Here is a 27,069-nt window from a genome sequence, read left to right on the forward strand (position 1 = left end):
TAATTGTTGTGTTTTTTGTAGGGATGGGACCTCCCTATGTTGCCCAGACAGGTCTTGAACTCCTTGAACTCCTGGCCTCAAGCAGTCCTCTCACCTCAGCCTCCCACAGTGCTGGGATTACAGGTGTGAGCCACTGTGCCTGGCCGTGAGCCATGCTTTTAAGCAGAATAAGGCAAGGTTCTACAATAGTACTGTTTTTACTTTTTTTTTTTGAGAAAGGGTCTCACTCTGTCACCCAGGCTGGAGCGCAGTAGTGTGATCATGGCTCACTACAACCTCTGCCTCCCAGGCTCAGGCCATCCTCCCACCTCAGCCTCCAGAGTTGCTGGGAACACAGGCATGTGCCACCACAACTGGCTAATTATTTTTAGTAAAGACGTTGCCCAGGCTGGTCTCAAACTCCTGACCTCAAGCAATCTATCCGCTTTGGCCTCTCAATGTGCTGGGATTACAGGTGTGAGCCACCACACCCAGCCCCTATTTTTACTTTTAGTTTTAAGTGCTAAGAAGTCTTATTCATGTAAGTAGCTAGGAATGGCAGAAATTTTGCTTTAGCAATGCTGGTGTTTCAACCTTTTCCAAGCTCACGCCTGACCTCTGTGCTCCATCACCAAGCAGCTTCAGTGGGGTGGCCTCAGTCCTGGGAAGTGATGCGTTGACAGCTGCCTGCATTGGGGAAGCATTTCCCGGTCAGTCACTGGGTAATTCCCATCATCGCATCTGAGCTGCTTCAGTGGGGTGGCCTCAGTCCTGGGAAGTGATGCGTTGACAGCTGCCTGCACTGGGCAGCATTTCCCAGTCACTGGAGCCGTTCCTGTCGCACCCACTGCATCCGTTCCTGTTGTCGTACCCACTGCATCCGTTCCTGTTGTCGTACCCACTGCATCCGTTCCTGTTGTCGTACCCACTGCATCCGTTCCTGTCGCACCCACTGCATCCGTTCCTGTCGTCACACCCACTGCATCCGTTCCTGTCGCACCCACTGCATGTTTCCCGTGTGTTGGGTGAGAGGCTGCCTTTCTTGAAAAGTGAGAGAAAGGGCTGTTGTGAGAGGGGACGTGGGGATGGAGATAACCCTTTCAAAACCAGAGCCTTAGGGGCTGAGGCTCCGGAAGCGCACACTCATAAAGCACTCTGAAGCCTGAGGACCCTATGGATGGCCTTTGAATAACCCCAGGTGTGCTTCGCACATGCCTGTACTTGACCACAGATTTAAACCCATGTGCACACATGCACGCTCACACATTTATGCACAGATGCAGCAGTGCATACACGTGTACACCTGCACACTGACACATGCACGTTGACATGTGCACACCCAGTTGAATGTGCATACCCACTCCCACAGATATGCACACGTGCACACCCACACAATCGAATGCACAGAAACACCCACAGATATGTACACGTGGACACCCACATGATTGAATGTGCATACACTCACAGATATGCACATGCACACACCCACACAATCGAATGCACACACACACCTGCAGATATGCACATGTGGACACCCACATGATTGCGCCCCCCACAGATATGCACATGTGCACACCCACACAATTGAATGTACACACACACCCCCACAGATAGGCACACGCACACACCCACAGAATAGAATGCACACACAACCGCAGATATGCGCATGTGGACACCCACAGGATTGAATGTGCATACACTCACAGATATGCACACCTGCATACCCACACAAATGCACACACACCAGCAGATATGTACATGTGGACACGTACACGATTGAATGTGCATACACTCACAGATATGCACATGTGCACACCCACACAATCGAATGCACACATCACTGCAGATATGCACACGTGCACACCCACATAATCGAATGTGCACACACCTGCAGATATGTACACATGCACACTCACAGAATCTAGTGTGCACACATGCACACGTGATCGAATGTGCACGCACCCACAGAGATGCACATGCACACATCTAATCAGATGTGCACCCCCTCCACACAGATATGCACATGTGCACGCCCACAGGATCAAATGTGCACACATCCACAGATGGCACACGTACACACCCACACAAACGTGCATACCCCCCCACATATGCATTCACACTAACACAAATGTGTACACACCCGCAGGTATGTACACATGGACACCTGCACAATCGAGTGTGCACACCCCCCATGGATATGCACACGTGCACACACAATTACCTGTGTACACACCCCTGCAGATATGCACACATGTGCACACACAGGATAGAATGAGCACACACCCACAGATAGCACACGTGCACACCCACACAACTGAATGCACACCCCCCACAGATATGCACACATGCATACCCAATTGAATGTGCCCACACTCACAGAGATGCACACGCACACCCACACAATTGAATATGCCCCCCTACAGATAACACACATGCACACCCACAGAATCAAATGCGCACACACACCCACAGATATGCGCATGTGCACACCCGCACACCCACACAATAGAATGCGCACACACACCCGCAGAGATGCATAAGTGGGTACACCCACAGACGTGCACACGCACACATCCACACGATCAAATGTGCACATGCATCTGTAGACATGCACAAGCAGACACCCACACACCCGCAGCCGTGCACACCCACATGGGCGAATGTGCACACACACACCCCCACAGACAGCACACGCTCACACCCACACAATTGAATGCATACACGCACCCGTTCACAGGTTAATTGCTGCCTCAGCTATGAGCTCTTTTTCATTGAGTGTTATGGCAAACTGTTCTAAAGGATAACATAGATTGACATTCATCTTCAGTTTATGTTTCCTTATGGTTCATAGGAGTTTATTGGAAAATTAGCAAAATACACATCATTTTGGGGAATGGAAAGTGAGGCAGAGTGAGGCAGAACACCCACTGTAGCATTATAAGCAAGTAGAATAAACTGATAATACCTTCACCAGTAACGCACTTTCCCTAGCGGAAATAAATTATTTGTATAAATAGCCTCTCGATGTTTGTGTGTTATTTAGTTATAACATCACATTTTTCTTTTTTACATACGGCACTTTATGCTAGTATTGAAAATGCTTTTTCTGACATTTTTCAGTGATTGTCATTTACTTCAAATATGCAGCTAGAGCTAATAGAAAAACAGTTAAAACAATTTGTTGTAATGGTGAGCTATTTATAAGCAAACATTTATAAAAGATCTTCTGTAAGACGGCTTAGACTTCAAAATACTTATCAGTCTTAGAGTCATTCAGATGTTTTTACAACCAAAAGTAGAAGCACCTTTTAATATTCATGCTTAATATTTATAAAAACTGAATTGGAGGTTTTGTTTGTTTTCGAGAAGAAGCTGCATTTGTAAAAACAGGAAAGTGCCAGTTCAGAGGTGGCGTAGCGCGCCGCCTTGGGAGGCATGTGTGTGGCCGTAGCTCTGTGAGCACACGCGTGAACCCGGCGTTAGGATACCCGGGCCCTCCTTCGTAGTGTGAACACTCTGGCTGTGTCCTGCAGCTTCGCCTTCTTAGCTCCTTGCTGGGATTTTCCAGCATCCCTTTGACTTGTCCTCTTTTGTCCTTTGGGTCTGAGGTCACCCTGGGCCTCCTGGCTCTCCGTGGAGCTGAGTGTGGGTGTGTCTTGCTGGCAGACAGGTTCCGGGGCTGCAGCATCCCCATCGCCCACCCGGATGTTCCTGGGGCTGTAGGCTGCCAGCTGGCACAGGGCCACAGCTGCCGTCTGCTTCTGCTCCTCGCTGCTGTCCACCGCACGTGTGTCTGGAGCCTCCTCGCCGGGGCCTGTGGGTGGGGCCCCGTCACCGTCGAGGCTGCCTGGCTTGGTCTCAGGGTGGCTGGGCACATCCTCAGAACCTTCTGTCCCAGTCTTCTGTAGAGCAGCAGCAGCAGGTTCTGCAGCTCGTGGTTGACTGGGGAAGGGAGGCCTCAGAGCCGGGGCGTTGCAGGGGTCCTTCACCGAGAGATTGAGAGGAAGGTCCTGCAGCTCTGAGAAGCTGGCGGTTTCCGCCTGGGGGCTGCCTTGGTACGTGGGTTCGTGGGTGGCTGCCGGATTTATCTCTGATTTCTTGGAGAGGTTGAGGGGACCCATCCTGGAGCTGTCGTCCGGACTGGAAGGCGCGGCCTCCAAGACGAGAGAGGTGCTTCCTGTCGGAGCGGGGGGGTCTCCGTTCACAACATTGAGGCTAGAAGAAGCCAAGAGAAAGCTTAGTAGGAGCTTGCTTAGAAAAGCAACTGCGTGAAGCAGTTTGAACAAGTATAAACTTGGCTCATGGAACCCAACCAGAAACATTCCCTTGGAGGTTTTGAAAATGACATTTTCTTACCTTATTGGAGACTCTGCTCTGGTCTCAGGAGCCTGGGCGGGTCGGCATTCTGTGACTTTCTTCACAGGCTTGAAGGCTGTGAGGCTTTGCTCCGGCTGGTAGAGTCTTCCCAGTGCACTGGAGGCCGCCTTGTTGGAGAGGTCGCACAGGCCTTCGCAGGTCTGGCTCGTCTGCGTGAAGTTGGTGGGGCTTGGCCTCCCCGGGGAGCCTGTGGCTGCGCTCCCTGCGCGGGGGCTCATTTTGGACCCTTCCGTGTCTCTCTGCCCAGGCTTGGAGGAGTCTTTAGCCTCAGGAATTGGACTTTCGAACTCAATGTGTTTTCTGTTGGGGTCTGAAGGGTTTAACCTGGAAGGACTTGAGGCTGGATAGACCAGGGTGGCTTCTTCAAGCAGGTGAGAGCTCTGATCTCGGGTGAGGCCAGCGACAGGTGGGAGTCTGAGACCGTAGGAGGAAAACGCAGTCTCTGGCCTGTAAAATCCGTAAGGAATCGGCAGATTAGAGGGATATTGCTGGAAAAACCTGTAATGATCATATGTGGCTGGAGATGGACTCAGGTGCTTAGGGATTGGCCCCGGGTGAGGCAGAAAGTGTCTCGGGTCTTGGGCTCCGTAGACTGACAGCAGGGGCGCGTCGCACTCGGGCGAGCTCCCAGCCAGCAGGTAAGGCGAGTAGATGGTGGCCAGCCCGTGCTCTGTGTAAAAGTGAGGCGGGTACTCTGGGATTGTGGGGTGCATGTAAGGGGAAATGGCCCCAAGCCCCTTTGTAGATGAGATTTTATGTGGAAACTCTGGTGGGAGGAAAGGTGAGCCGGCTTTCCAGGGGTAGCCAGGAGCGTGGAAGGCCGACTTGGTGTGGAAGGAGGTGGCCTTGGCAGTGGGGTTGGGTAAAGCCAGTGTCTCAGGCGCCTCAGCGCTGTCTGGCCCCTTAAGCCTGTGCTCGCCGACTGGAACAAATGCAGAAGGCCGAGCTGCGCCTTCCAGAGCTGGCTGGGCACCGAGGGCGGCTTCCGGAGCTGGGCTCTCGCAGGCTGACGCCCTGTGGAGGGCTGGCTTCTGTCCTGGGCACCTGTGGGTTCCCCGGGCTTGCAGCTCCAGGTTTTCCTTGATGTCTTCCCTGGCAGAGCTGTGCTGAAGCTTTGAGTCAAAGGCGGAGACTCCGTTTGTGACAGACTTGGAAGAGGCTGGCTTGGCTGTGGCATCGGGCTGGTTGGTTTGCTTAGGGTCTAGCGAGTTAGATTTAGAGCACTTGGGAACGCGATCCTGCTCTGATACTAAAGTAATCGAGTTTTTACAAAGACCATACTTCATGTGATTAAAAAGATGGGACTTCTCATTGCAAGTAAAGGGACACTGGAAACATTTATACTTGAAGGGCTTTCCCGGAGGCCTGGGGATGTAATGCGGCTTTTTTGGCTTCCGCTCTTTGAGAAGACTCATTTTCCTTCTTATGCCTCGGACTCTGGCCGTCCAGGTGGCGTGATCACCGCTGACGCCTCGTGCACCTCGTGGTTTCTGAAGAGGCACCTCCCGCTTTGCCTCTTTCCCGAGCGCTTCTACCGGAAGCCAGCTCTGTGTGCCGAGGGTCTGGCGAGAGCCTCTGTCATCTGGCAGCCGGGAGCTGCAACAAAGAGCAGAGTCTTGGTGTCAGGACAGCGAGTGAGGGGTCGGCGAGAAGCCGCCGCAGGATCCCTGAAGCAGAGCCCCGGAAGGGCGGAAGCCGCCTGCTCCTGGGGTCACAGAAGCAGCCCTGCCCTTGGTAACCGGGCTGCTAACTCCCCACCATGTTTTCTGAGTCTGATCTGAAAGAGTCGCCTCGGGGCCTAGAGGTGGAGTGTGGTGTGTGGTGCGTTGAGTGTCTGTTCTGAGAATGCCTGTAAGCCTTTGAGTTTTGGGAACTTTTATCCTGTGACCTGGACCTTTCCTTGAAAGCACGCTCCTGGGGCTGAGGACACCGAGCCGCCTCCCAGGGTCTGGACGGAGTCCTGTCCCAGTGCTGCCTGACTCTGCTTGGAGGGTTACACGCTTGAAACAGTGGGGGTGTGGTTGGCCGCACTCTCACCTGAAATGCAAAGGGGTTTGTGGCCGTTTCCCCTTAACGTGTACCCCACAGTCGCAGAGTGACCCCTCACTTTTACACAGAGCATGGGCTGGCCACCGTCTACTTGGTCCTACCTGCTGGCCGGGAGCTCGCCCACGTACAGCGTGGCCTGCTGTCGGTCTGCAGAGCCCGAGACCATGGATGCTCCCTGCCTCCCCTGCGGCCAATCCCTAAACACTCGTGGCAGTTTCTGCCCTCTTCAGCCACGTTGTTGGTGTATTCCTAGTGTGCTTATTTAAAAACGAAGAACATTCGAACACAAGACTCCACCCTGCTGCTTCGAAAGTCAGCTTTATCATTAAGTAGCATTTACGTTGTCTCAGAGAGGAATACAAATGCTCTGTTTATGTTGACTTAAATGGTTGAAATACTGTTGAGGTGAATTTGTACATCCTGTGAGTGACAGCAGCATTGTGAGACATGCTTTCACGGTCACCCCGTTCCTGCTGGCCAGGAGGCACGGCCAGCAGCACCTGCCCATCCAGGTGCACCTCCAAATGGAAGAGCCAAAGCGTTGCCACACTCGTGCCCGAGAGGAGACTGGAGTGAGTGGTGTCTGCTTTAGAGATGGTTGGGCCATGGGAGGAAGCTGTCCTGGCCCTTAACCTTTAGGGAGTGGGTTCAGCCCTTGGGCCACACCTGCTCAGGTCCCGGGACCCACCAGGGGCTGCGCTGTGATGTCAGGGCTGGCCTGCTCTTTTGGATTCTTCCAGAGGGTCTCTGTGTCCCTCTTACCAGCCCCAGGTTTCCTTCAGAGGCTGCACTGCACCCCACTGGGGCTCTCACCTGCCTCCTAACCCAAGGCTGACAGCAAAGGCTATTTATTTTTTTATGAGACAGAGTTTCTCTCTTGTCACCCAGGCTGGAGTGCAGTGGCGCAATCTCGGCTCACTGCAACCTCCGCCTCCCAGATTCAAGCGATTCTCCTGCCTCAGCCTCCCAAGTAGCTGGGATTACAGGCGCCCACCAACACTCCCGGCTAATTTTTTTTTTTGTATTTTTAGTAGAGACGGGATTTCACCATGTTGGCCAGGCTGGTCCTGAGCCCCTGACCTCAGGTGATCCACCCGCCTCAGCCTCCCAAAATGCTGGGATTACAGGCGTGAGCCACCGCGCCCGGCCCAGAACAAAGGCTTTGAGAGTCTGGGGCTCTCCATGTGGCAGCTGGGCCTGGAGCGACTCAAGCAGCAACTGTGCCTGGGAGACAGCGTGAGTGGGAGATGGGGTGGAGGTACTGTGGATCTGAGCACTTTAATTCGTATTAAAAATGTAAAAAGGAAAAGGTCTTTTAGCGTCTAAATATTTTCAAACAGCTTAAAAATAAAGTTAGATGACCCAAATGCCTATCAATGATAGACCGGATAAAGAAAATGTGGCACATATACACCCTGGAATACTGTGCAGTCATACAAAGGGATGAGATCATGTCCTTTGCAGGGATGTGGATGGAGCTGGAAACCATCACCCTCAGCAAACGAACGCAGGAACAGAAAACCAAACACGCATGTTCTCACTCGTAAGTGGGAGCTGAACAGCGAGAACACATGGACACAGGGTGGGGAACATTACACATCAGGGCCTGTCTGGGGGTGGGGGTCGGGGAGAGGGAGAGCATTAAGACAAATAGCTAATGCATGCAGGGCTTAAAACCTAGACGATGGGTTGATGGGTGCAGCAAACCACCATGGCACACGTTTACCTATGTAACCTACACGTTCTGCACTTGTGTCCCAAAACTTAAAGTATAATTAAAAAAAAATACATAAAAGTAAAGTTAAATGGAGGGCTGGGGGCGGTGGCTCATGCCTGTAATCCCAGCAATTTGGGAGGCCGAGGTGGGAGGATCCCTTGAGCCCAGGAGATTGAGGCTGCAGGGAGCTGTCATCCTGCCACGGCACTCCAGCCTGGGCAGCAGAGTGAGACGTTGCCTAAAAAAAGGCTAAATGGAAATGACTTAACAAAACTGTTTCAACTGCAGCTTTTTTTTTTTAAGGAATGGGCAGATGTGTCCATTCTTGAGTCTGCGAGGTTTTATGTGTAGACATCAGGGTGGCTAAAAGTCGAGTGAGAAGCTGCCCCTTGAAAGTAGAGTGGTGTGTGTGGAGCCTAGGAGGCAGCTGTCCCTGAGGCAAGGCCGCCTCCCTGCACCCCATGTCCTTCCTCCCACACGCCACAGGCCAGGGGTGGAGGCTGGGCTTTCGTATGGCTGCTCCGAACTCTGGGGAAGTGCTCTGATTTTATTCTCAGCACACTGGTTTCTCTACTCATTTATTCATATTTCTTTCTTTTTTTTTTTTTTTTTTTTTTGAGACGGAGTTTCGCTCTTGTCGCCTAGGCTGGAGTGCAGTGGTGCGATCTCGGCTCACCGCAGCCTCCGCCTCCTGGGTTCAAGCAATTCTCCTGCCTCAGCCTCCCTAGTAGCTGGGATTACAGGTGGCCACCACCACACCCAGCTAATTTCTTGTAATTTTAGTAGAGACGGGGTTTCACTATGTTGGCCAGGCTGGTCTCGAACTCCTGACCTCAGGCGATCTGCCCGCCTCAGCCTCCCAAAGTGCTGGGATTACAGGTGTGAGCCACCGCGCCCAGCTCCTTTATTCATATTTCTTAAAAACCCAAAGAACCACCCTTCCCCCTACAAACTGCCTCTGTTAACATACTTTAAGTTCTTTAAGACATTTATTTACTAAGAAGTGGTCTGGGTAGAAAAGAGGGGTTCTGCTGACCTGTCGCCTTCTCTGTGATGAGTTTCTGTGTAGCAGGAACTCATCACAGCCATCTTGTCCTTGGATGAGGACAAGATGTTTGTTACCCCACAACCAGGGAGGGTGTCGGGTGACACCCTGGGGCTCAGACCCGGAGCTCAGCACCCCTCTCCCACCGTGGGCCGCCACAGAAGCTACAATGAACCTACAATGAACCGGGTCAAAGCCAAGCGAATGAAACATGTAATGATCGTTTTGTCTTTGTCTTTCTAATTTCCCCTGGTTAGAAAAAAGAACGTGAACTACTTCTTTATGGGCTCAGTCCCTACCGTGTGGGGCAGACCTGCCCTGGGTGATGAAAGCAGTTTCCCTGCCTCCCTTCAGGAAGTGGAGAAGCCGGTGCCTGGTTCCAGCCAAACGCTGGGCCAGCCAGATCAGTCGGTGGGGCCTGTGCCGGCACGCCTCGCCGCGCTCCCTGGTTCTGAAGGCGTGAGAACCTCTGCAAGTCAGGTTCCCATGATTGTATAGGATATGTTATGGCAGGGATCTGAAAACTGATGATTTCATCACTAGCTGGAAGCATCATGATCAAAACGATGACAGTTGCAAAACGTTCATCAAGTGAGAGCTGCGTCCTTGCGATACCGAAACGTCGCCTCTAGCACCTGAAACACAAGCCCTCAGAGGGGCAGGTGACTCCCTCGGGATCTAAGAAAGTGAGGACTTTAGTTTTCGAAGCAGCATTATTTCACATTGCTGATACTCTCAGGCAAATAAATAAATAACCCGTGTTGGTTAGATTTTCTCAAAAGCTTTACAGCAGGCAAGTTACGTGTAAGCTCTGCTGTTAGCCAAAATAGTAATTAGGAAAATAATTGCTTTTATATTAGTATGTCTCTTTTCTAGTCAGATGTTATTATCTGAAGTTTTGAACGATTTGCCCTTTTGTTCTTGGATCAATTAGTTGACGTAAGCAGGTGTGGCAGGGAGGAAGCCCCTGGTGAGTGAGAGCATTTTGGAGTTGAATTGCTTGAAGGAAATTTGTGTAAACGTGGAGTCTCTGGCAGTAGTTTTAGTAAAACCTGGATAAACTGACCTCTCAGACCTTGGATAAACTGACCTCTCAGGCTTGCACAATTTGCTAATTAAAACAGGGAGCACAGCTGCTTCAGTGTAAGCCGGGTGGAGTTCACCTGATCTATAAAACTACAGTAGTGTCAGAGGAGTAAGTGGGATAAAATTGTTGCTTTGGTAAGCTTTCAAATGATGATGTCAGCCTGTGAGTTCTGTGTCCTGCTTCAGTGAGGTTTATAAGGATGAAGAAACCAAACCCGACGGCCAGTACCTCCGGCTGTCACATCTGTCTGTGGGCACGGCGTTTAAATTGTCTCTGGTCAGTTTCTACCAGCCCGACTGTACTCTGGCAACTGCTGGTGTTAAATATTCCCGGAAGAGTATGTTGTTGCCCAAGCAGTGTAACCCAGAACTCTAGCTGTTATAGTAATTTGGATTTGCATTTAGAGGTGCAGTTTTTCTCTAGAGGTGAAAAAGAAGTGCCGGGCATCTTCTTCTCCTGGGGGAGGCATGTTTCCATTTTAGTTAATAACATGCCTGGAGAGCTGTCTATCTGTCTAGTAATAAAGCAGAGTCTCGTTCATTATCTGCTTTCATTTGAGAACTGCAGTGCTAGCATGTTTTACAGTGAAGACCTCGGTGTGATCCTGAAGGAGGGTCTCATCCTCCTCTCGATTACCCACTGGATTGGCAGGAAACGTTAGCAGGGTGGACATTCCACAGAGCTTCCAGATCTGGATCAAAGGTGGCTGTTACTGAAATACTTACGCAGACTCTTCCCTGCCTGCTGCTGGCTAACGTGTGCCCTCTCCTCCAACCCACCTCCTCTGAGCCCGGCCTGACACAAAGACTTCTTTCTCCAAATCATTTCAGACCAAGCAGCCAACGTAGACAATGTCTACACTAAAGGGCATAAGAACAGTGGGGTGCAGTGGCTTAAAACATGCTCAGGATCCCGCCGAGCTTTCGCCAGGTTTTCTTGCTGTATTTACAGATGCCGTTCTGTGCCTTTCTAAGTATTTTAAATGTCGTGTGCTCAGCCGATGCACTTGGCTTCTGGAAAGTGCGCTGAGCTGAGAGCTCACTTCTCTTCCTGCTCAGCGTGCACTGGGCTGGGTGTTGGGGCGTAGCTGCCCACACAGACAGTGCTTTGAAGAGTGAGTGGTTTCGGTTGGCCATGGGGTTGTGTCTGTCTTGTTTTTAAAGTTCTAAATTGCCAATATACTGTCTTTCCAAAGGCTCCTAAATGTGGACAGTCAATACAGCAGGCAGTTGTTGGGGTGACAGTGAGAAGCTGGGATGCTTAACAAGCTTCTGAGGAGTTTGAACTTTGAAAAATAGATGAGAGAAAGAGTTCTTAAAAAAAAAAAAACACTTTGATAGGACGCAGTGGAGGTAATTACAGTTTAACTTTATGGGACGTTCCTGTGACAGGCTGGGTGACCATGGGACGTTCCTGTGACAGGCTGGGTAGTTATGGGACGTTTCTGTGACAGGCTGGGCGACCATGCTTATCATGTATCCTAACCTGTGCCTGAGACTGTGCTGTAATGTTCCTTCTGGTGGTGTCCAGCTGTCTGGCAAGGAGCCTGCTGGGCTGGAGCATTGTGAAGGGCATGCTGTAATTACAATATTGTGATGTGGCATTGTTGCATAACTCAAGGACACACCATTGTCGCCTACCCACTGGGATGTCGCAAGAACGAGATCTGTGAGTTTTACTCCAATTGAGCTTTTCCAGTGATTGACTGCCCCTCCCTCCCAGCCTTTCGGCTCTTTAAAACGAAGGATAAACCTCAGGACAACCAAGACCTGGGGAAAAGACAGTCTTCGGGAATATAATTTGGAAGAATGGATCCAGAAAAACAACCAGGGGCTCTTACTCTAGTTTCGGCAGGAGATCCCGAGTTACAGACCTGAGCTCGTAAACAAACGCTCACCACTTTACAGTCACCGCCTCATCCTGAAACTCCGGTCAGAAATGCTGGAAGGCCTTTGCTACTGCGCAGTGAAAATTAGGGGCACAAATGTGGACGGATTGTGCTGGGTCAATAATTGTTCTCCTCCAAAGCAGATTTATGAGAAATTTCGTGTAAGGAAAAAAACCCTTTTTGTGTCTGTGTTTACATGTACATGAGACTTTAACAACCAAACAGAAACTTAACCCCTTTGGTTTGGTTTTGTTTTTGAAAGCTTATGTTCAATTTTAAACTTTATGTAAGCTTATGTACTTATTTTAAACTTCGAAAGTATTAAAAGTTAAACTAGATATTAAATTCGGCACTGTCTAATGTGCATACACCACACACTTATAATCCTAAATTCAGCTCTGTCTAATGTACATACATCACACATACATAACCCTGAATTCAGCAGAATGTACATATACCCCACACACACATATATAACCCTCTATTCAGCCTAGTGTACATAGACCACACATATACATGTAAACCCTAAATTCAGCAGAATGTACATACACCACAAATATATATAACCCTAAATTCAGCAGAATGTATACACACCACACATATAAACCCTAAATTCAGCCTAATGTACATACACCACACATATATACAACCCTAAATTCAGCCTAATGTACGTATACCACACATATTTATAAACCCTAAATTCACCCTAATGTACATACACCACACACATATATATGACCCTTACCTCTTGTTAGCATTTATTATAGTTTGTTTTTGAGATTAGGAACAGTTAAGCAATAATATGAATTTGTGTTGGTTTAACTTTTATGAATTTTAGGGCAGAAAAAGGAGTTAATTTCCAGATAAGCTTGTTCCTGTTCTTAGAATTAAGTGTCAGCCTCATTAGAAGTTTTGTAATCGTGGTCTGCATCCCAGCCATGCACCTGCTGGGTCCTGAGTAATCCTTGAAGCCCAGAGCAAGGCAGAGCAGACACGGGGCAAACGCTGCGTTCAGCCGGGTATTTTAGATACGTCTGAGAAGAGTTTTAAAATAAAACTTGAATTTGAAAAGAAATAGTAAGTACTTACCAGAGGTGGGCAGTGCTGGGATGTGGCCGGGTCTTGGTGCTGGTGGCTGGCGGTGCTCAGGAAGCAGTACCTGTTCTCACGCTTGCTTGGTGAAACTGGAGCCGGCTGTTCCAGTGGGAGGGATTTAAGTGTAGGAGTTGAGCCCTCGGGGCGTAGAGATGCACCTGATATTCCTCCTGCCCGCAGCTACAATTCATGTGTTTGCACCCACCGAGCTGCTGCAGGCAGCCTCCCCAGCACTGGACCCAGCGAGCAAGTATCTGGCAGACTCCCGGCGCCGTCTGTGAGTGCCGAGTGCGGTGTCAGTGCTGCCTGGACAGCCATGGGTCGGAGGGCTTCCGACGTGTCCGCAGTTAGAGCGTAGGTTACTGTATTCATCACACCTGCTGAATATTTGGCGTTACGGCAAAGACATGTGAGCCTTCCCTTTAGAACCTGAGCGTGTGTACACGGGAGGCACACTTCGGTTGATTCTCAAGTACACGTACCCTGGGAGGTACAGCATTCATGGCGTCCTTGCCATGAAGGGTCCAGTGAGGCCTTTGAGGGTCTGAGTACCTTCCACCCTCTACCCTGCTCCTGAGAGTCTCTGTCCCTGGTCCTCCTCGGGAGCTGAGCTGGCAGGGAGGGAGCTCACCCGGCACCGGGCTGCAGGGACCTGCCGGAGCTTGCCCGACCGACGCCAGGCACCGCACGAGCTGCGGAGCCGGGTGTGTGGGTGCGGGGGACGGGGAAGGGGCCAGCTGTGAGCTCCCGCAGACCACCCCCACACACTTTAAATTGCAGAGGCACTTGATGTGGGGACCAGTTTTTAGCTCCACACCCCCTCCCCCCAGACTGCTTGCTTGTTTAATCGGAGGCCGCACCCCAGCTGTAGCGAAGGCTGGAATGTGGTGTCGGTTTGAGGACTGGGAAAGGAGGTGGGATGAGCTGTCGTCAGGCCCTTGGATGAGCCTGAGGCTGCAGGGCAGAGGCGGAGGGACAAGCTGGCCAGGACGGACACGCTGTTTCTGTTTTTTTTTTTTTTTTTTTGAGACGGAGTTTCGCTCTTGTCGCCCAGGCACCCGCCACCACGCCCGGCTACTTTTTTGTATTTTTACTAGAGATGGGGTTTCACCATGTTAGCCAGGATGGTCTTGATCTCCTGACCTTGTGATCCACCCACGTCGGCCTCCCAAAGTGCTGGGATTACAGGTGTGAGCCACCGCGCCTGGCCTATTTTTTTGTTTTTGTTGTTTATTTTTTTCCTTAAGATTTTATATGGCTTTGCTTTTACTTTTATATTTAATTCCTTTTTTTTTTTTTTGAGACAGGGTCTTGCTCTGTCACCCAAACTGGAGTGCAGTGGTGTGATCACAGTTGGCTGTAGCCTCAAACACATGGACTAAGGTGATCCTCCTGCCTCAGCCTCCCCAGTAGCTGGGACTACAGGCACGGTCACTATGCCTGGTGAATTTTTTGTAGATACAGGGTTTTGCCATGTTGCCCAGGATGGTTTAATACCTTAAATTTTTTTTTTTGGTGACTTTTGTCCATTGAGACATCCGTATACTTTATGAAGTCAAAAAGAGTTATATAAGTCTTATCACAAAAAACAGCAGTTCCCTGTCCCTCTTACCTATTCCTGGATAGCAAACTATCGCAAACTTAGTGGCTTAGAATAAGTACCGTTTTATTCCGTCTTCGGATATGTTGTGTCAGGAGTTTGTGGAGGGCCTGGCGGAGTGCTCCTTCTGTTTCATGGACGCTGGGGTGGCTCAGTTAGGAGAAAGCTGGCAGGTGACTGGTCTGGCGGGTCCAGGACAGCTTCACTCACCTTCCCTCTGTCATGGAGGGGCAGCTGGGATCCTGCGATCCGCTGGAACCTCATCCTCACTCAGGAGCACTTCACAGGCCTCTCTAGGAGGGTGGTCAGCTGTGTGATGGCTCAGGACTTGAAGAGAGCAAGGTGGAAAGTTCCAGTCCTCCAGAAGGCTGGGCTGTGGATTGTCAGGGCGTCCCTTCTGTTGCTTTCTCTGCCGAGGAAGCCTCATGCTGCCCAGATGAAAGGCGGGAGCCGAGGGCTCCACCTCTCCGCGGCGGGAGTGCCGGGTGTCTGCGCTACGACTCCCTCTACCCAGAAGCCCCACCTCGGCCTTTCCTGAGCTGAGTGTTCTGGTGTTTACCTCCTCGATTCCAGCCTTCCTGATCTGTCGGTGGTCTGTGCCCTCTCTCCCTCTCCCTCTCCCTTCTCCTCTCCTGGTCTGGGTGTTGTCTGGTGGCTTGCCTTCCTGGAGGGTGGGATTTGCCTCTCTTTGCCCCTTCTGCCCCCACGCCCGCCCGCCCGCCATCCAGGGGGTTTTGCCTGCCTCTCCTGCACTGGAAGCTGCTGCTTGGATCCCATGTCTTTCTCTTGAGTTAATCATTTATTTTGACATGAGGCACATACCTTTTACAGGCTCTTGAGAAAGTGCGAGAGAGTTTTTTGGAGGCCTTGAATTATTGAAAATGGTTTTATCTGCCTGACTGCTAGTTTGGCTGAGTCTGGAACTTCAGGCCAGAAATCATTGACCTTCAGAGTTTTGCAAATTTTCTCCATTTTCTGCAGCTGCTACTACTGCGGTTGAGAACCTTGATGCCATTCAGATTCCTGATTCTTTCTCTCCCGACATTTCGTGTGAAAATTTTCAAACACATGGACAAGTTGTAAGGATGCTCCAGTGAACTCTCATATACCCAACAGCGGGTTCTGCAGTTAGCACAGCTGTCTGCGTTCCCTTCCCTTCCCCTCGCCGTCCAACTTACCCTTCCCTTCCCCTCTCCATCCGACTCACCCTTCCCTTCCCCTCTCCATCCAACTTACCCTTCCCTTCCCCTCTCCATCCAACTTACCCCTTCCCTTCCCCTCTCCATCCAACTTACCCCTTCCCTTCCCCTCTCCATCCAACTTACCCTTCCCTTCCCCTCTCCATCCAACTTACCCTTCCCTTCCCCTCGCCATCCAACTTACCCCTTCCCTTCCCCTCGCCGTCCAACTTACCCTTCCCTTCCCCTCTCCATCCGACTCACCCTTCCCTTCCCCTCTCCATCCAACTTACCCCTTCCCTTCCCCTCGCCGTCCAACTTACCCTTCCCTACCCCTCGCCGTCCAACTTACCCTTCCCTTCCCCTCTCCTTCCAACTTACCCTTCCCTTCCCCTCTCCATCCACCTTACCCTTCCCTTCCCCTCGCCGTCCAACTTACCCTTCCCTTCCCCTCTCCATCCAACTTACCCTTCCCTTCCCCTCGCCGTCCAACTTACCCCTTCCCTTCCCCTCGCCGTCCAACTTACCCTTCCCTTCCCCTCGCCGTCCAACTTACCCCTTCCCTTCCCCTCGCCATCCAACTTACCCTTCCCTTCCCCTCGCCATCCAACTTACCCTTCCCTTCCCCTCGCCGTCCAACTTACCCCTTCCCTTCCCCTCGCCATCCAACTTACCCTTCCCTTCCCCTCTCCATCCAACTTACCCTTCCCTTCCCCTCGCCATCCGACTTACCCTTCCCTTCCCCTCTCCATCCGACTTACCCTTCCCTTGCCCTCTCCATCCAACTTACCCCTTCCCTTCCCCTCGCCGTCCAACTTACCCTTCCCTTCCCCTCGCCATCCAACTTACCCTTCCCTTCCCCTCGCCATCCAACTTACCCCTTCCCTTCCCCTCGCCATCCAACTTACCCTTCCCTTCCCCTCGCCATCCAACTTACCCTTCCCTTCCCCTCGCCATCCAACTTACCCTTCCCTTGCCCTCGCCGTCCCGCTTACTTATCTTGCTGCATTTCACGTCAGTTGCAGACATCAGTCTGCTTTGCTCCAAACACTTTGCAGGCGTATTCTTATTAGTTTGTGATTCTTCTGTCAAAGGTAAGGTTTACATTCAGTGAAGGGCACAGGTCTTAAGAGGACCATTTAACAAGTTTTGACAAACGTGTTCTCCCATTATGGCCCCAGAGAGCACCGTCACACCGATGCCACCCTTCCCCACCCAGACCGTGGCAACTGCAGGCTGATGCTTTTCCACCATGGATTAGTTTTATGTATTGTAGAACTTTATGTCAGTAGTGGTTCCTGGTTTTTATGTACAGCTGTTTCTCACCTGCAGGTTCTTTCCTTTATCCTCAGTAGTCTTAGTTTTCTTAACTTTATATTCCAACACTTCTGTTAAGTATTTGATTCCTCATTTTGGTTTCCATGAGCTCTGTTTTGTTCTGAGTGTTCCTTTTGTAGCATCTCATTCTCATGCAGTAGTTGCAGTAGCTTTTCTTATCCTTCCTAAGGATTTTAGTGATAGCTTTCTTTTAGTGGGGGGTGGAGGAGTGGGGGGCGGATGTTCTCCCTGTGTGTGTGTGTGTGTTTAAAGACCTGGGGTCTCGCCATGTTACCCAGGCTGGACTTGAACTCCTGGTCTCAAGGGCTCCTCCTGCCCCAGCCTCCCGGGTAGCCGGGACTGCAGGAGTGCCATGCCGTGCCTGGTGCCTTCCCTGCATCTTCAGCATGGCCTCTGCCGAGCACCTCGGGGAGTCAGCCCTGTCTCCTGCAGAGGTGGGAGGCCTGCCCCCAGTGCTTCTTGGGTTAGGCCTGCCCTGCCCCACCCCCCCGAGTTCTGTGGTGCCACAGACCTGGAGCTTTGTAGGTTCCTGTCCTGTGGATCAGGGGGAGTGTGGGTTTCCTCCCTCCAGGAGAGGGCTGGGCTTCTCGGTCTGAGGCCTTTCCTGCTGTCCCTGCACTTCCAGGCTCCTCCGTGGTCCTGGTGCTGCCTTTCCTGCCCTTCCTCTTCTACCCTGTAGCTTATGCCTTGAAAAAAGAAAATGGTCCGTTTCTGCTGTTTTTAGTGGGATTTTACCCACTATTTTTTATGTGTTCAACCCCCTATGTTACTCAGCAGTCTTGTGATTAGGTTTTTGACCAAATCTTAGGAACTGTCATGGGGGTGGCCGCTGGTGTTTCTTGCATGTTCATGGTGTTGGGGCCAAGTGCACCACCTGTGCTGGTCCATTCACTCAGGAGCACCAAGCACCTGGCCCGTGGAGTCCCCTCACATGTCTGTTTATTCAGGAGCACCACGCACCGTGGAGCCCCCACACACAGGTCGGGAACATGGCCGAGGTACCCAGCTCAGAGGGCGATGAGCAGAATTACACCAGATGTGGGGGGTGCTTCCCTGCGGTTGCAGACCCTGGGTGGGGAGGGAGCGGTACCTGGGGCGGTGGCTGCTCTTGGGGATAAGCCCTGGTGCCAGTGTGTTCGGGGGGTGCCAGGGACACAGGCAGGTGCTGGCGTTGCTGCCTCTGTGTCAGGGTCTCTCTCTAGGGGCACACAGGCTGGAAGCGCAGTCCTAGTTGAGCTTTCCTAGTTTCCAGGTGGGGGGATGAGGCACAGGACATGGCCGGCTCAGCCCCTTCCTCTCAGTCCTGTCCAACTCGGCCCCATCTTCTCCGTCCGTCCTGTCCAGCTTGGCCCCTTCTCTCCATCCTGTCCGGCCTGGCCCCTTTCTCTCCGTCCTGTCCAGCTCGGCCCCTTCCTTTCCGTCCGTCCTGTCTGGCCTGGCCCCTTCCTCTCCATCCTGCCCAGCCCACCCCGGTCCCTTTGAAGCATCATCCTCTCCAGCACTGTGTGCTGGGACTCAAGTCTCGGCTCTTCCATCTTCACCCTTTGTGACTTGGGGCAGCACTGACTGACCTCCCTGGGCCTCTGTCTTACCATCCGTGGAAGGGACTTGTGAGCGTCTCACAGAACACCTGAGGTGAAGGAAGGGCGTCGGCCTCCGTCCTACCGTCCGTGAAAGGGAAAGGGACTTGTGAGCGTCTCTCACAGGACACCTGAGGTGAAGGAAGCGCGTCACATCTTTGACCTTCTTAAAATGCAAGATTGTTGTTGATTTAATCCTTTGTGTTCCTTGTGGGGTGCTGCATCCAGAGGAAAGGAGAAAGGAAATGGAAACTCTGCAGAAAATCCAGAGGCCTGGCATCAGGCTCCCAGTCTGATTTTGCCGCGGCTGTAGGGGAGACGCAGCAACATCCTGTCCCCTGAGGGCACGGCTTCAGGAACAGCTCCGGGCCTGAGGGCGCCTCTCGCCTGGCGGTGTCTCAGGCCTCTGCCCTCCTAAAGGGACTCAGGCCAGTGGGCGGGACTGTGGGATGGGACTGGGAGGCTGAGGGGGTGAGGGTGGCGGGCAGGCTCCGGCTTCCCTTCCCAACCAGACTCTAGATCTGGGGGCAGGGCATCCTGGGTCTGTCGGCCGAGCGCATGTTAAGAGGAGGAGGAACAGAAGGCGTAGGAACCCCCACAGGCCTGTCATGTCTCCTGCCCTCCCCCGACCTGCATCCAGCTCTTAAGGGGTTTGGAGTACTTGCCCCTCCCCTTCCTTTGGAAAGTGTTTCTTAGAGTTTCTTGGTTGTCATTCATTTCTGGTTGGAATTCCCATAGTGAGAGACTGTCTTGGTTTTGTGCTGGCCTAGGGGCTGCCACGTGCCCTGTGGTGCTGAATGCATCACGGCTGTGATCCCTGTGCCCCCTCCACATGCTGTGTCCAGCGTGCCACGTCCCCTCTTCCAGCCCTCTGCTGCCCACTGCACGCACTGCATCCAGCGTGTCGTGTCCTCTCATCCAGCCCTCTACTGCCCCTTCCACATGCTGTGTCCAGCGTGCCACGTCCCCTCTTCCAGCCCTCTGCTGCCCACTGCACGCACTGCATCCAGCGTGTCGTGTCCTCTCATCCAGCCCTCTACTGCCCCTTCCACATGCTGTGTCCAGCGTGCCACGTCCCCTCTTCCAGCCCTCTGCTGCCCCCTCCACGCGCTGCATCCAGTGTGCCATGTACCCTCGTCCAGCCCTCTGCAGCCCCCTCCACGCGCTACATCCAGCGTGTCGTGTCCTCTCATCCAGCCCTCTACTGCCCCTTCCACATGCTGTGTCCAGCGTGCCACGTCCCCTCTTCCAGCCGTCTGCTGCCCACTGCACGCACTGCATCCAGCGTGCTGTGTCCTCTCATCCAGGCCTCTGCTGCCCCCTCCACGTGCTGCATCCAGCGTGCTGTGTCCTCTCATCTAGGCCTCTGCTGCCCTGTCCACACTCTGTGTCCTGTGTGCTGTGTCCCCTCATCCAGCCCTCTGCTGCCCCCTCCATGGGCTGCGTCCTGTGTGCCGTGTCCCCTTGTCCAGCCCTCTGCTGCCCGCTGCTCTCTTTGGGATTTCCATTGTTTCCCCTTCCCCTTCCTTTCCTGGTTTCCTTCCCTAGTGTGGGGACCCTTCCTGCCGCTGCGGGGCCCTGCTGCAGCCTCTGCCTTCCGTCCCTGGCGGTAGTGAGACTGGCCGAGACCCAGGGGAAGCCTGGAGACTGTCCTAGATTTCGGGAATGGTGCTACACAGGCTTGCTGGCTTGGGTTAGGGCCCTAGGCCCTGCCTCCGGGTTGCCTGGAAGCCGCCAGCCGGGCCTGGACACCTCTCTGCCTCCTGTCACCTCGGAGCAGCGGAGCAGCAGCCCAGGAACAGGTCACGGCCTTCGCCTGTGTTACGTGGCCACCGGCCTGAGAGCCCCTGCAGACCCTGTGTTTTGGGAAGTCGATTTAACTGAACAGAGCACAACTGAGAAGGGGCTGCCTCCCTCCCCACCCACCCTCGTTGCCTGGGACTGCTTGTCCAGGAGCTGGGCCTCGGGTGTCTGGTCTCTGGGCCACATACACTAACAAGGCCAAGCTCAGCAGTACCCCCGGGGTCCTCAACCACCAAGTGCCAAGGTCTGGGCCCGACCTGCTCTGGGCGCTGTGGGCACCGCTCAGTCACTCTCTGCAGGTGACCGAGGAGACATCTGATTTCTCATTAACAATGAACAACCCTGAGAACATCAGTGGGGTTTTATTCGTTGTGTCAGACAGCGCAGCGATGCGGAGAAATGGAAGTGGAGTTGATTTGGCCGTTGTGGTGAGAGATGGCCAAGACCTAGGAGAGAGTTTGGGGAAAGCTTTTCTTCTGGACATTTGTTGACTTTGATGAGTAAGTGGAGGGCTTTATTTGTAACTTGAAGTCTGAGATTTGTCATGTCAGTACCTAAACTTTAATTTGTTTGTACAAATAGTGCCACAATTTAATTTTTTTTTTTTTTTTTCCTGAGACGGAGTCTTGCTCTGTCACCCAGGCTGGAGTGCAGTAGCGCGATCTCCGCCTCCCGGGTTCAAGCGATTCTCCTACCTCAGCCTCCCGAGTAGCTGGGATCACAGTCGCGTGCTACCACGGCTGGCTAATATTTTGTATTTTTAGTAGAGACGGGGTTTCACCGTGTTAGCCAGGATGGTCTTGATCTCCTGACCTCGTGATCCTCCCGCCTCGGCCTCCCAAAGTGCTGGGATTATAGGGATTACAGGCGTGAGCCACCGGGCCGGGCCCACGGTTTGAATTTTTATGATACTGGAGCTAATTAATTTTTTCAGACGAGTGGGAGTGTAGCAAACAGCCCCTCTCTGTTGCCCCTTTTTCCTACCAAGGCTCCTCCAGGCTGCCTCTTGCCTGGTGAGTGTGAGGGGATGGGTGGGCGCAGCCCTGTGGGATGGTGCTCTGTGGCAGAGCTGACAGTTTCTGGGTGTGTGGCCTGTGGGTAGCCTTTGTACTGGGTGCATAGTCCCTGGCTCCTCCCTCCCAACACCTTCACCCCGAGCGGCCTTGGAAATGGGGCTCCTGGTGGCTCTGCAGGCACCGTCAGAGCCAGAGGGAGGGCGAGCAGCTTTTGGTTTCTGTTTAAACAGCATCCTGTCACTCCCTCCTCTCCTAGTGCGGATTGGAGCTGCAGCTTCTGTGTTGAGAGGGAAACTTGAAACCCTGAGCTATGGCTTGTTTTGTCTTTGATTGGGAAACCCAATTCAGGTTTGTGAACCTGGGCCAAGTGTAAGAATTCCCACAGTTTTCCTCACCACCTCTCCTCCCCCACCCCGACAGTGAAGCGTCTTAGGCTTCGGAATTCTCGCTCGCCTGACTCAGGCTTGTTAGTTTTCCAGGAGCAACTCCTGTGGCCCCCGTATAGGGAATTTCTTCAAAGGTGCCTTTACACACACAGCAGTCCGGTACAGAAGTCATCTAGTTAAATTGTGCAAGGACAAGTAAAATTTAAAAAATTAACACTTAGATCTTCTTTTTTTTCTTGCTACAAATAACAGTGGAAAACCTAGCAATGAAAATAGATGTGAACAGACAAAAGGCCAGTGGGGCTGGTCCCTTCTCATCCTCTCCCGTGTCTCCTGGAGGCTTCTCCACCTCTGTGTCTTCCCCTGCTCTGCTGCGTCTTCTCCACCTCCGTGTCCCCCTCTGCCAGCTGCATCAGTGCTGCTTACTGGGCTTGGTCTTCAGGGCCACTGTTTCTCCTCAGCTAAGTCCTGAGAGTCACATTTCCATCCATTGCAGTGAAATCTTTTCCTTCATGTATTTCCAGACCTTGGTTTTGGCTCCTTTTCATATCTTCCTTGTTTCCTCGCTGTGGTTTTCATTTCTCCTTTCATCTCCTTAACCTGGTTTTCGATAGTGTCTTTTAGGTTATCTCAAGTTCATTTCAAGTTCTGAAAGTAAGGATTAAAGTCAGAACCGCGTTGCGCTGCGTTGCACTGGCAGTCGCTAGGCATTGTTCCAAGCACGTGGATAAACCGAGAGTCCTCGTGGTTGCCCCGGGGGTGGGACTGCCATCGTCCAGAGAGACCCGCTCTTGCCCGTGATGCCGCATGGGTCCCTCTCGCAGGATGCGACCTTGATGGTCTTGATCTCCTGACCTCGTGGTCCTGACAGGCTTTGCGTCCTGTCACCTCAGCCAGGCAGGACCTTCTGCTAGAACCCTCTTCACTGGGAGCTGGAGGAGCTTCACTGTGCACCGTCTGGAGGCAGAAGCGAAGCAGCGGCCCCCGTGTGCTTGTGCGGCAGCTCCTGGGGCTGTGCTGTTGCTGGTTGTGTGTGCTGACACCGGGCCCGCTGCGGTGTGGCTGTGCTTAGACTCTGGTGACTTGGCCCCCATGGCCTCATCAGCCCTGATCCATCCCTGCACTGAACTCCTGTGGGGCTTGTGGTGAGTCTGGACTGACTCAGCTTTCTAAAAGCGGAAAAGCAGAAGTTAACAGGGCTACGGAGATAAATGGACAGACCCAGTATCCTCCTGAGAGCTCAGAACACCTCTCAGTTAGTGATAAATAAATATGTAGCGGAGATATAGATATGTATAAAATGCACATTACATACTATGTGTGTACATACAGTATTTCAACAACAGGGGCAACTGGCTCGATTCCGTAATTGATACAGAATCCTGAGCTAGCCATTGGAGAATACACGTTTGTAGACACCTGAAGAGCATTCACAGATATTACACATCGAGGCCATAGAACAAGTCTCGAGACATTCCAGAGACTCACTGGCGTACAGACGGTATTCCATGCTCACAAAGTAATGAAATTAAAAACTGGATACAGAACCGTAAGGGAAAGGTGATAATTTTTACTTAGAAGATATACAAATGTCTAAATCACATGAGTCAAAGAAGTCTCAGGAGAAGTTTTGAAATAAAAAGTTAAAAAAGTTTAAAAATAAAAACAAGTTAAAAAGAAACAGTCACAAAATTATTCCATCTAAAATTTTGGGAAGCAACTAAGGAAACTTAAACCCTTAAACAGGTATGACAAAGTTGTGGCCTGCAGGCCCGATGGGGCCTCAGCCTGTTTCTATCCAGTTTTCGAGCCAAGAGTGTTTTTCACAATTTAAAAATGTTACCAATAAGAATAAACACAACCAAGCAGAGTCTGCGACGTGGACTGCACGTGGCCCACAGGGCCTGAGGTTCCCTCTGGCCGTGGCAGGAATCACTTGGTAACTCGGCCTCAGACGCACGTACAGAAAAGGGGTAAGGTTCACTCCGCACAGGGCGGTGGGAGGAGGGCAGTGAGCAGAACCCTGGAAATGCAGGAGGTGGAAGACAGAGATGGGAAAGGACATGCAGAGCCAGACGCAGCTCTTAGAGAGAGCTCATGGGACCGCTACACGCGTGGCCAACGGGCAGGAAGCGGGAGCCTTACGCACGGAGGGGAGCCCTTGTGTAGTTGCCGTGGAGATGGAAAATGGCGTGTTAAGAATACCTTTTGCCAGGAAATTTGGTAGCTCAGGCAAAATAGACATTCTGAGAGAAGCGTAATTTATCAAAGTTGACCCGGGTAGGAGTAGAAAAGTGACTCCTTGCTGCTTCAGTACCTCTGCTTGTAAGTTGAACAATTACTGTTGACCCCATAGGATTTTCAATGATTTTGTTGAGACGCAGTTCACATGCCATTCAGTTCTCTCATTAAGTGTACAGTTCAGTGGCTTGTGATGCATTCGCAGAGTTTTGCGGCCATTGCCACAGTCGGTTGTAGGAACATTTTACCCCACGCTCCTTCGCTGCCATCCCCAAGCCCCCGTCCTCCCCATCCTAGACACCGCAGCTGTATTCTCTTTGTGTCTGCCCATTCTGGACGTTTCCTGTGAATGGAACCGTGCTCCCTGCGGTCCTCTGTGGTGGCTCCTGGCCCCGAACGTGGTGTTGGCGTGGTCCGTGGGCATCGCAGTCCCCAGCAGTGTCCCTGTTCTTTTCCTTGCTGAAGCCTGTTCCATCGTGTGGCGTCTTCGTCAGCTCAGGCTGCGGCAACAAGACGCCACAGATGGGGGCTCACGCAGCACAAATGCTTCCCTCACGGTTCTGGAGGCGGGTGTCCGAGATCGAGGGGCTAGGCCGGGCGCGGTGGCTCACACCTGTAATCCCAGCACTTTGGGAGGCCGAGACGGGCGGATCACGAGGTCAGGAGATCGAGACCATCCTGGCTAACACGGTGAAACCCCGTCTCTACTAAAAATACAAAACACAGCCGGGCGAGGTGGCGGGCGCCTGTAGTCCCAGCTACTCGGGAGGCTGAAGCAGGAGAATGGCGTAAACCCGGAAGGCGGAGCTTGCAGTGAGCTGAGATCCGGCCACTGCACTCCAGCCTGGGCCACAGAGCGAGACTCCGTCTCAACAAAAAACAACAACAACAACAAAAAAAACAAGATCGAGGGGCCAGCAGGCTCGGTTTCTTCCGAGCTCCCCTGGGCCTGCAGGCGCTGCCTTCCTGCCGCGTGCTCGCCGCTCAGTCTGTGTCTGGGTGTCCTTATTTCCTCCTCTTATGAGGACACTGGTCATAGCAGATCCGGGCCCCACTCGCGTGGCCTCATTTTACCTTATGCATCTCTAAGGGCCACATCTCCAGATACAGGCACTCGGGAGCACTGGGATTCAGCCCACGACGTACGTGGAGGCCGCGTTTTATTATCCATCCGTCAGTTGGTAGACATTTGGGTTGTTTCCCTGTAGGCTGCTGTGAATAAAGCATTTGTGTGTGAGGTTTTGTGTGGATGTGGTTTTTGTCTTGGGTACAGGCCTGGCCATGGATCATAAGGCTGTTTGGAGAGGTAAGGGAACGAACACAGCCGGAGCTCAGAACCGTGTCAGGCGTGCGACGCGTCCTGTTTCGAGGTTGGTGACGAGGCTGCAGCTCAGAACTGTGTCAGGCGTGCGACGCGTCCTGTTTCGAGGCTGGTGACGAGGATGCAGAGCACCTCCTGAGGATGGGAGCTTGTGATGCAGCTGCCTCTTTATGTGCGATGGGAAGGTGGCTACTCAGCTTTCTCTCTCTCTCTTTTTTTTTTAATTAATTTATTTTGTTGAGACAGGTTCTTGCTCCGTTGCCCAGGCTGGAGTGCAGTGGTGCGATCAGAGCTCACAGCATCCTTGGCCTCCTGGGCGTGAGTGGTCCTCCGACCTCAGCCTCCTGAATAGCTGGAACCACAGGCATGTGCCACCGTGCCCAGCTGAGTGTCGCATCTTTTTTCTCCTTTTTTTTTTAAGGGTAGGGCTTTGCCCTGTGACTGGTCTCAAAGTTCTGGGCTTAAGCGGTCCACCTGTCTCAGCCTGCTAAGGTGCTGGGATTATAGGTGTGAGCCACTGCATCCTGCACCCGCCCCCCTTTTTTTTCTTCTTTTTTTGAGTCAGGGTCTTGCTCTATTGCCCAGGCTGGAGTGCAGTGGCTCAGTCACGGCTCACTGTAGCTTTGACCGCATGGGCTAGATCAGTCCCCCCACCTCAGCCTCACAAGTAGGTGAGTCTCAGGGGTTTGCCACCACACCCAGCTGATTTTTTCGATTTTTTTGTAGAGACAGGGTCTCACTATCTAGCCCAGGTTGGTCTTGAACTCCTGGCCTCAAATAATCTTCTCATCTTGGCCTCCCAAAGTATTGTGATTACAGGAATGAGCCACTGTTACTGGCCCCAGCTTTCTTTTGGTTAGTGTTTTCTCAGTATATTCTTTTCTGTCTTTTAATCTTTTTATATCCTTACATTTTAGGTATATGTTGATTAAAAATCTACCCTTTGATTTTAAGCTGGTGAGTTTAGTTCATTTGCTTTACTGACATGTTTGGATGTCTTTGTCTTACTATTTGAATTGCTTTTTCAGATTTTTCTTTTGTTTTTAAAAATTGTGGTTTCTATTGTGTCCCCCAACCTGGTCCCATTCCACATCTTCTTCCTTATTGGTTTGGAAATCATATATTCTGTTCCTTGTGTTTTCTTCAGTGGTCGTCTTCAGCTTATACTATGAATGTTAAAAGCCAACAGCTAGCTTCTTAGCCTCCCCTCCAAATAACACACAGCCTACCCTGACCTTGATCACTTTCCACCTGACATACTTGACATCGTTGAGTTTGTAGTTCTTCTTGTTGAATATTAGGCATTACAGGTTGAGCACCCTGAATCCGAAAATCCAAAACTCATAACTTTTTGCATGCTGACTGGACA

The 27,069-nt window shown here is 52.0% G+C and overlaps 3 protein-coding genes across 20 annotated transcripts in view; 1 reads left to right on the plus strand and 2 right to left on the minus strand.

The window, feature by feature from the left end:
* The window catches only part of RAB40B (RAB40B, member RAS oncogene family), a 300,307-nt gene that overhangs the window by 164,054 nt on the left and 109,184 nt on the right, over positions 1–27,069 (minus strand). The gene's annotated exons all lie outside the window — the stretch shown is intronic.
* Positions 1–27,069, plus strand: part of TBCD (tubulin folding cofactor D) — a 188,738-nt gene that overhangs the window by 68,597 nt on the left and 93,072 nt on the right. The window lies entirely within an intron of this gene.
* ZNF750 (zinc finger protein 750) lies at positions 2,807–14,105 on the minus strand. Its single transcript, XM_015120659.3, has 3 exons — positions 13,232–14,105; positions 4,336–5,952; positions 2,807–4,194 (listed from the first exon to the last, which is right to left on the minus strand). Exons 2-3 carry the CDS (start codon positions 5,769–5,771, stop codon positions 3,459–3,461), a joined length of 2,172 nt encoding a protein of 723 aa, XP_014976145.2. The 5' UTR covers positions 5,772–5,952; positions 13,232–14,105; the 3' UTR covers positions 2,807–3,458.

This window comes from Macaca mulatta, chromosome 16 (assembly GCF_049350105.2).
Source record: "Macaca mulatta isolate MMU2019108-1 chromosome 16, T2T-MMU8v2.0, whole genome shotgun sequence".
Lineage (NCBI taxonomy): Eukaryota > Metazoa > Chordata > Mammalia > Primates > Cercopithecidae > Macaca > Macaca mulatta.